Genomic DNA, 9,661 nt, shown 5'->3' with positions numbered 1-9,661 from the left:
GTGGCACAGGACCTAACGGTGGCAGAGTCGTGCTTTAATGAGCAGCTGAGCTTGCTGCCTTGGTGCTGGGTGTGAGATGCCCAGCTGCGTGCTCACTTGCATCCTGTGCTTCCTGGTCACAGATTCTCCTGCAGTGACCATCCCCCTTCCTCTCCCCAAATTCTCTTCATTCAATTTTCTCAGAATTGTGCTTTTTAGCACTTCTACACCAAGCCATCTTGTCCTTTTTTCAGTTGAACCTGTGGTTAAACCCAAGGCAACAAAGAGGGGGGGTGAGAAGAATGGTGGCAAGTCAAGAAGGAAGAAAAACAAAGGGAAAAACAAGAAGAAGGGGACTCCCTGCGAAATGGAATACAAAAACTTTTGCATCCATGGAGAATGCGTATATCTAGAGCACCTCCAGATGGTGACCTGCAAGTAAGTTACTTCTACCTTGTGAGTTAGGTGTGACTGCCATGAGCCAGTGGCATATGAGGGCTCAGAGGAAAAAATCAGTGTCAACTTGGCATAGCTCCATCTCCTGCCATATTTTGACTGAGAATCTCTCTGCCATGTAAATTAAGTGATGATGGAATCCAAGATGCATAACAAGCCACTGAACTCATCAGTTGGTCACAAACTCAAACCCAAAGAATGACAAGGCGTGTCTTTCTGGAACATCACGCCCAAACTAATCTCAACTTGTTGAAATGCTGACAAACATTGTGTGGAGCTGTGCCTGCCTTTCATGACCGCGCTCTGCAGAGAGCATCTGGAGAGGCATGGGAAACTCGGAAGGTGTCTAAGCCAGGTTTGAATGTGTGTGGGTGTCCTTGGCTCCAGACAGCACAGGAGCTGATAAGAACTTGTGTTAATATTTACTTGCAGGTGTCATCAGGATTTTTTTGGTGAGCGCTGTGGTGAACAGTTCATGAAGACTCAAAGGAAGAATGATGTGGCAGACTACTCGAAGACTGTGTTGGTAGTGGTAGCTGTCCTGCTTTCAAGCATCAGCTTCATTACTGTACTTATCATTGTGATAGTGCAGTAAGTATTATACTCTTTGTCGGTCTACCTTGCATGTGACTGGGGCCCAAGCCCAGTAATCCTGAAATGTGTGTGGCTTGTCTGAATTACCTGTGTGAAAAGCATCCAAAAGGGCTGAGTTCTCATCCCAGCTTGGGGATGCCTGGAGGGTAGAAGCAAGGTCCATGGCCCTTACATTATAGAACAAGAGCCTTTGTGCTCTTGTTACAACCAGGTTAGTTAGAAAGCTGCAGAACATGAGCAGGAAGCGGAGGAGGAGCATTAATGCTGATACAGCAGTGCCTTCCCTAATCCTTGTGGAGAAGCCTGCAAGCAGCAATGTGACAGCCTCATGCATGGCTAGTATCCGACAGCTGGAGGGAAGGAAATGCTGCTCTGACAGTCCATTTATTAACAGAGGTTGCTGGGCTTAATGACTTAAATTGTGGGGGAACAAATGCTGTCAGTCCAAAATCCTGCTTACCATTAAGGTGGAGGGTGCCACTATGTCACCTGACCTAGCTGCTGACAGTGCAATGTGCTGGGCCATCAGAATCTGGGGTCCTGTTGTGAATAACTTCCAAGAGCTTTTCTGGGTATGTGTTCCTAGCCATGTATCAAGCTGAGTATTGGAGCAGTTCTCCAGTTCTACCGCTGAAGTTCCAGCACAGTAGGGTTTGGGATGTTGTAGAAACTCAAAAGTTCAGTCTAATTTTAGATCTTGATGAAGTACATGAACTGAATTTGGGTACATACTGTACCCTTTGCTGCAATTCAGGAAACAAGGTGTGCATTTGTCATTGCATTGTTGCTTCATATTTAGCTCTGAACTTGAGGAATGCTGGGATGAACACTTGTTCTCTGAACACTGCCTCATTCCTTGCTGCTAGGAGGGATAACCAGCTCTGGAGTGCTCTAAGGGCAAATGATCATCAGTAGTTTCTGCAGTGCATTTGCTTAATGCTCTGGACCCTCACCAGCTTGAAGCATGCTAACATATAGCCTCATCTAGAGAAGCTGCTTGGAACAGTCAATAGAAAACACTGGAGAAACTAGGGGTAAAATCAGTAAGCATCTCCCTTATTATGTGTTCAAAGGACTCATCCAAAGGACCAGGGACTTGAAGTCCACATGGCTCTGCTGTGGGGAGTAGGAAGGCAGTCTGGTTCCTGCAGCTGTTTGCTAAAGCTACCAGGAAATCTATCCCCCAGAAAGTCTCCTGTCCTGGCACTAAACCCTCTTCATCTTGCTCCCTAATCAGGCTTATGCCAAGAATTCCTGTCTGTGAGGCAGAACTGCCAGTGTCCAGCTCAGGGGTTCCTTATTTTATCATCAAATACAGCTTGATGCCAAATGCTTTAAAAAGTGTCTTGCATGAAACTCCGTGGTGTCAAGGAATTGCTTGTGGATACAGAGACCATAATTGCTGCATAGCATGTGGAGGCTGGTGACAACAGGAAGTACATCAGGGTTCAAAATGATCTCTAACTTGCCGTAATTCCACAGGGTCAGGAAAAAGTGTCCTCGGTATGAAGAGAAAGAAGAAAGGAAAAAACTCAGACAAGAAAACAGAAATGGCCATGTTGGTGTGTAAATGAGGAGAAAGCAGGTATGAACACTGGCTTTACACACCTTTCAGTGCTTCCAGGCTGGAGGTAGCTGATGAGAATTCGGTGCTTGTTTTGCAGAGCTAGTGCTTGCTTTTAATGCTCCAAGTGCTTTCAGACACATAAGTTACATGTGAACAGTTGGCACGGTGGTTTCTCAAAACCACCTGAGTTATACAAGTTGTACAGCTCTTAAATTTCTGGCTGCCCTGAATAGGCTGCTAGGAAGCTATACTGAGACAAGTGGAGCTAAGAAGAAAAAAATCCTAGATATCCATATAGAGGCAGGCTTAGTGCAAGAAACAATGGTACACTTCCATCATGGAAGATGGTGCTGCAGCTACGTAAGTCACCACATCTTTTAAACCATGAGCACTTTCATGTCTTCCCTGCAAGGAGACCTTCAGGAAGTTTCTGCTGCTTAGAAGCTGTAGACCAAAGCAAAGCTGCCAAAGCACCACAGATAGTCTGAAGCTTGACTGAGAGCTTGTCATAGCAACTGAGGTCTAAAACTCTTTTGCCTGGGTGGATTGTTTCTGGGAGCCATCTAGTGGATTTTAATGAGCAGGTGAGGTAGTCTCTTCTGAGCCAAAGTGTACCTAACAGCAGACTCAAGGACCCCTATTGAGCAGCAGTTACTCTACATGCTGAGGAGGAAACCGTAAAAGATAGTCCTGAGAAGTTCTGGCAGAGCTGGAAAGTTTTGCTCTGCCCCATGCCAGTTGTAGGCCTTGTCCAGCTTTGTCCAGTGACAGCTGGAGGGTTTTGCTCAAAGCTTACTTGAAGCTGAAGAGTATCTAGCAGAGTATCCTCAGGTGTGTGCACATCCTTAACCTGTGTGCCTTGTATGTAGGTTAGCCATGGTTCTGGCACACAGTGCTCATGTCCTGGGTGGTGATTAATGTGCCCGGTCTGCCCCTTACAGAACAATTCTGAAGTGGCCACTGCCAAGCTGCAGGGTACCTCTGCCACATCTGGCACTGTGGGCTGGAGCTGTTGCCACTAAGCTCTGATTCATCATGACGGAGGCTGCTGCAAGGAGATGTCAACATGCCACTTGCTGCTGAATCGCTTGCTGGGGAGGACAGTCACTGCTGCATCTTGGCACAACGTTGTGGAAGGACCTGGCACTATGGGGACCTGCTGTCAGGACCTGCTAGAGACTGCTGCAACTGAGCCCCCTCTATCCGTGCTGGAGCTCCAGTCTCTGGTGTTGTGTGGATGGACTTTCTTTTCTTAGCAAGTCTCCTTTGGCAGCTCTAACTCTGAGTGAGAGAGCCTGCTGCTGCTTTCAGGAATGGATGGAGGGGAGAAAATTCCCTCCCCTCTACCAAAGTGAAAAAGGGAAGAGCCCAAGCTTTCTTCCCTAGACCTCAGTGGATGAAAAACCTAGTTCTGTTGTCACTGTGCTCCCTGTCGATATTGGCTTCCAAGAGCTTCATCTCTAGGTGTGAGTTGCAGGGCGTTGGTGACAGATCTTTGTCAGCCACACCTGGGCCTGTTACTGTGTGTGTGGAAGGAATCCCTCTGAGTTCTGTTGGACTTGTTGTGTGAGTGGAGCTATCCATTTTCATGTGTGCTAGCCCAAGTTAAAATTAGTCTCCTCAGGATGCTGAGACAGCAAATGCAGGACCTGAAGCTTTGTATCTGAAGGAGAAGATCCATGCTCAAACCAGCTGATAAGCCTGGACCCATCTGTTCAAAACATGATGCTACTTCTGTTACCCAGATACTAGTTGCTGCTTTAAGCAGTGCTTGAAGTATAAATGCTTCCCGTCAGATCCCATCAGTTGAACTTGACCAAGAACCTGTTCCTTTGAAGAATTAAATCCATGCACTGGCACTCTGCAAGCAGTGGTCTCCTGTGCTCTACCTTCTGGTGCGAACAACTCGACTTACCTCAATCTTTTCCTGACCCAAGTGTCCTTGCTTTCTTGAGCTGTCCATGCAGTCTTTAGCACAGAGTATTATTGGAGTTCAGTTTCTTCTTGGAAGAGTGATTGTGTTCTGTATAAACAGAGCAGAATTCTTCTGGTAGCAGAGAAACACCATTGTCAAGTCATATGTGTAAATATGTAAATATTTATTACTGTATTTAATATTTAATGTTTCCATAACACTTATTTATTTTATAATTAAACTTTTTACATAACCTAATCATGGCAAGGGGTTGTTTTCTTGCTCTCAGGAGTACATGTAAACACTTGAAATTAGAGCTTGGTTTCTCCTCAAAGCAGGAATTTCAACACTCAGGAGCACCAAGTAGGGCTGTGAAGAACTACAGCCATGTGTCAAAGTATCAGCTCAGTGCTCTCAGGGGAGTGCAAGCTGTTTGTAAACAAAATATACAAATGCAAGTACCTGTTTCGGTAGGAAGTCCATTTCATTCAACTACAAAGGAATATTTGCCTTCCTGGATTAGGGACAGGCCAAGTGAGCCATCTCATTGGAAGTGAAATCTCAAACTGAAGCTGGAGCAGATGCATAGCCCTTTGCACTTGAGTTGAGAGCTGGGAATATTGGATGGGGAGAGCCTTTCATCTCCATGTGGTCAGAGGGAATTTGGACAGCAGCTTGGAACTTGGTCTTAAATAAAGGAGGAAAAGCAGCATAGCCTCAGGCCAGTGACTCCCTAAGCAGAAAAGGAGCCTTGGCCTCCACAGTCTGCTTTGAGCTTCTTTTCTTCCCCAGTAGTTATTAGTCCAACTGTTTGCTGATGTTCCTTCTAAGCACTGCTAACACTGAGCTTTGGGCTCAGTTCTGAGTCGCCTGAAAAAATGAGTGTCAAGGGCGTGAGTTTGGCTTTCAAGCCACAGTTAGAGAGGGGAATGGAGAACCTTATTTTGAGGCCCTTTTTTCATAAGCATTTTCAAGAGGTGTTGCTGACTGTGGCTTAGCTTGAAGCAAAGCCATCAGTTTCAAGTAGGACCCAAGGTGTGCATCCAGTGTAGACCTAGAGCTTAGTCCTGCCTGGAGCTGCTGAGATGCATTGGCCTTGGCCTCCTGCGTTGGCCAAGGAGTTCCCAGGCTCTGAGAGCAGCCTGCATGGTATGTAGCACAGGTACAGGTAAATGTATTGCAACACCTCTTGGGAAGATTGCGAGACTTCATTCCAGGGAACTTGCTTCATTACCAAAGTAAACAGCACTTCTCCAAGCATCTTTTCCACAGACATTTGCTATTAGAGCTCTGGCAAGAAAAGCTGTTTCTGTCAGTCCTGCCAAGCTTTTTGCTTTGGAGTAAACAAGCTCAATCTCAGTGGTAACCAAGCCATAGCCTAGAGAGACTGGGGATGGATTACAACTCCCTTTGGAAAGCCATGAGACTCTGTTTCCAGAAACCCCTCTCTCTATTGTCTGCTTTCTGGAGGAAGCATCAGGTTTTCTATTTGATGGGCTAAACCAATGCTAGTGTAGGAAATGGAGGTGCTCTCCCTCTTCCCTCCCCAGCTCACAAGCCTGACAGGAGGGAGGCTACAAGTGTAACTTGTCAGTTGCTTCTGTTGTGTACTTTTCATACTCTGAGTGGGCTGGGGGGTATTTTCCACAAATAAGCAGTTAGGAACTGGAGAGGCAACAGTGGAGGGCAGACTTCATAGAGCATTTGTTCCTCTCTTAAGGTTTTAGGTTGCATCCAGGGTTTCTGAGAGGTAGTGCAGGCAGCAACTGCCTTGCAGAAGACTTCTGCACTGGGCCAGTCACATCCAGCACTGTGCTTGCTAGCAGAGCAGAGCTTTTCAGTGTCAGATGATGCTGTCTCATGCTGGGCAGCAAACTGCCCATGTTCCCTGTAGTGGCTTGCTGAGCAGTTTGAAATGTTTTCTGTCTTTGCTCAGGCAATTCCTGGATGAGAAATTTAGTGCAGGGAATTGAGGGCAAATCTCCCTGTCCAGGAATGGCTTAGGTAATTGTAAATTCAGAACTGTTGTACATAAAACCAACAAAAATTCCCTTCAGTTATGAGTTCTAGCTAGCAGTAATGTGCTTTTTCCACTTGAGCTTAGTATCAGCTTTCTACCAGCCTCCTAATAGAAATGTGATGCACAAGCACCATCCAGAGCTATGGTGTCCAATGGGTTGGTTGCTTAAAACACCTCCACAACAGGTGGGTGGAACTGTATGTCTGGAAGTCTCTTGCTGTCCAAGGATGCTGTGCCTGTGTCACAAGCAAATCTGATCTGCTGCAGGGCAAGGCCAAAGATAATTTTTATGGCTGGTCCTGTGCCGCCAGGTCTGCTCTTCAGGATATATGTCACCTGGCTTTTGACCTTCTCCCCTCACCATGGAGTCACCTTAGTTCCACTAAGCATGCCTGGGTTCCTAGTCCCACATCTTATTAATGAGTTAATCCTCCAGATTTTTCCGGACCTTTCAGTGGCAGTGTGACTTTGACAGGAGACCATCTGTGTCCTTGTCACTTGCAGCTTCCTCAGGTGAGACCTGGAGGAGCAGCCTGACATTCTTGCACAATTTTCTGCACTCATGGCTGATTTGGCAAGGTATTTTCGATATCCAGATCAGTATCCAGGAATTCTAGTAACATGATGGTCATGTCTGCTTGCACAATTCCTTCCTCCTTCACATGTGTTTTGTTCTCCATGACTTGTAGGACGAATGTAACTCCTTGTGGTGTTTATTGTGTACTTAGGGAGCTTTGAAGTGTTTTGCAGTTATCTGTGAACAGAGGAGCTTCCTGCCTATTTCAGGACTTTGCCCCCCTCCTCTTGCCATCTTCCCAGTGTGCCCCTTTTCCCTCAGAGCACTATCGGGTGTTTATCTGCTGGATATTATAGGAAGGCCAGTTCTCTGTGGCAATAAAAAGGCAGGAATTCGAGAATTTTGCTTTTCCTTGGTAAATCCAGACATACATGGACATCTCTGAAGGTGTTTGTACTGGCAGTGGCCACAAGAAGATGTTGTGCAGCAGTTCACCTCATCAGCCTTTGAGTTGTTTGACACCATTTCGAGTGCATCCTATAAAGGTTTGAGTTCCTAGAATAACTTTGGGTGTTTTTATATTGCTGTACTTACCTAGCCTGTCAGCACTACTGACACTACAGTAAACTGCCTGAGCAAACACATCTGAAGCAAGGCTGCACCCTGGGGGAGAGGCTTTGGTGATGCCCTAACGGTATGTCTCACTTGAGTGAACAGTCCTGCAGTCCCAGGGCTCTCCAGGCATTCCCTTTGATAGGGATCCGTGGCTTCGTGTCCCTGGTGACAGCTGAACTCAGCGAGTGAGACTCCTTACATGGGATAGATCAGTGGGCAGAAGGGTCAGACAGCCCTGAATAAGCAAACCTGGATTCCTTCTCATTTTGTGAACAAAGCTGTGCATACCTATCGTTCCTGTGCTGGTTACACCTTCTGTGAGCCAGTAATCCTCACTCGCTGCAGGTCTGGCTTTGCCTACGGCTCGGGAGTTCGTCTGTGAGTGTCACGGGGAAACAGCTATCGTTTGCTTTCTGTGGATCTAGGCCCAAAGCCAAGGAAGCAGGATTTGTGTCTTTTTCAACCAAAGGAGACCTGTGAGGTGGCACATTCTAAGTGCAAGGTAGAGAAATGATTTCAGAATATATTTTCCTAGGAAGGACAGTAGTGGTTATTCTTGAGAAAGAACAAGTTTTCATTCATAGGCTTTTTTTGCCAGAAAGACGTAGTATTTTGCATATGATGCAGGAAAAAAAGCCAGGTCTCGGCTCAACGTTTTTTGACTAAAATAATGCAATCCATTCTTGTTGCAATTTGGGACAAAAACCAAAGGTAAATAGTCTAAGAATCACAGCTTCCTCCTTTGGGTGTGATTTTCCTTATACAGCTGGCACTGAATTTGTATTTGGGCACCGAGACAGCAGTCACAGGCTGAATTGGTTTGTGGGTGGTGCTTGAAACCTGCTAGTCTTCCAGAGGATAAGGAAGTACATGTTTTAGCATCAGTTATATTCTTTTTGCTTGGGAAAAAAATCTCTTCAGCACTGCAGGTAACCAGTTAAAAAACGGTGGAAAAAGAAATTGCTTTTAGATGTCTCAAGTGATTAATATATTTTAAAATGTCTCTGTTAGAGCATCCACAGGTCTTGTCACGGCAGGGTCTTAGCACCTCAGAAAAACTCATATCGTACGATGTGCAGTCAGATCTGCCTTCCTCTCCGTACGCCACTGCTGGCCTCATAAGGTGAATTGTTGGTGATGGAACAAGAGCTGAGCCAGGTAGCTGTCCCAGGTTTTACCCACAAGACTTCCCTTCCTCTGGCATCATTTGGCCTCATGTTTCTGCACAGCGTGATTTATGTTCAGGAAGGATTAAAGGTGCACACACCAAATGCAGGTAGAAAGAGTTGCAAATGAGGATCCAAATGCAGCTGGGGTAGGCACAGAGTCAGTGTGGCTCCCATTGATACCTGTCTGCACTGCTTTCAGACCGTATCTGCCTTCTGTGGGTCAGGCTCTGGCCAGCTGAAGGGCACTTTCCTGTCTTATGCCTGGAGATGATTACCATTGGGGATGAAAGTCAGACACCTGGGTGGAGCAGAGTGGAGTAAAAACAAACCGGGGCTTAGGGCAGCAAACATCCTCTCAGGCCACAGTCCCTCTCGTTCACGACGAAAGCTTTTCAAGAACATGAACAGTAGTGATGTGTCTTGATCCTGTTCGGTGATCCAGGCAAGCACTAGCATATTGCCTGGAAAAGATAGCAGCTGTTGGGATTTCAGCTGGAAGAGGGAGTCGGGTGGAAGGACAGGGTAGCAGGGTTGAGAAAATGGACCAGAATAAGGACAGGATTTGACATAATGACTCCTCAACAAATCCCCCTGACATGGAAAAATAGCAACTTCCCTTTCAGTCGTAAAGACTAACCTGGGGTAATCCCCATGAGTTCTATTAGCACTTATGAAGGAGCTTTTTAATGACTAAATTCGACCGATACCTCTCTCATACCACCACAACTATGAAGGAAAGGCATAGCAAGGAATACCAAGGCAGAGTGAGGTATAATAAGGAATGGCCCCTGTGCTATGTAGGTGCATACCAGAGTGCCAGTGCATACCA

At 46.2% G+C, this 9,661-nt stretch overlaps 1 protein-coding gene across 1 annotated transcript; it reads left to right on the top strand.

Moving 5' to 3' along the window:
* Positions 1-233: 233 nt before the first annotated feature.
* AREG (amphiregulin) lies at positions 234-2,599 on the top strand (the record flags this gene model as incomplete). The annotated part of the gene is made up of 3 exons (XM_009072186.1): positions 234-417; positions 868-1,026; positions 2,512-2,599. Coding segments are annotated over 3 exons (431 nt in total), but the record flags the coding sequence as incomplete, so codon positions are not given.
* Positions 2,600-9,661: the final 7,062 nt, after the last annotated feature.

Source organism: Acanthisitta chloris, unplaced genomic scaffold, assembly GCF_000695815.1.
Source record: "Acanthisitta chloris isolate BGI_N310 unplaced genomic scaffold, ASM69581v1 scaffold10463, whole genome shotgun sequence".
In the NCBI taxonomy this organism is placed as follows: domain Eukaryota; kingdom Metazoa; phylum Chordata; class Aves; order Passeriformes; family Acanthisittidae; genus Acanthisitta; species Acanthisitta chloris.
The sequence above is the reverse complement of the archived record's forward strand: the minus strand, read 5'-3'. Positions and strand labels throughout refer to the sequence as shown.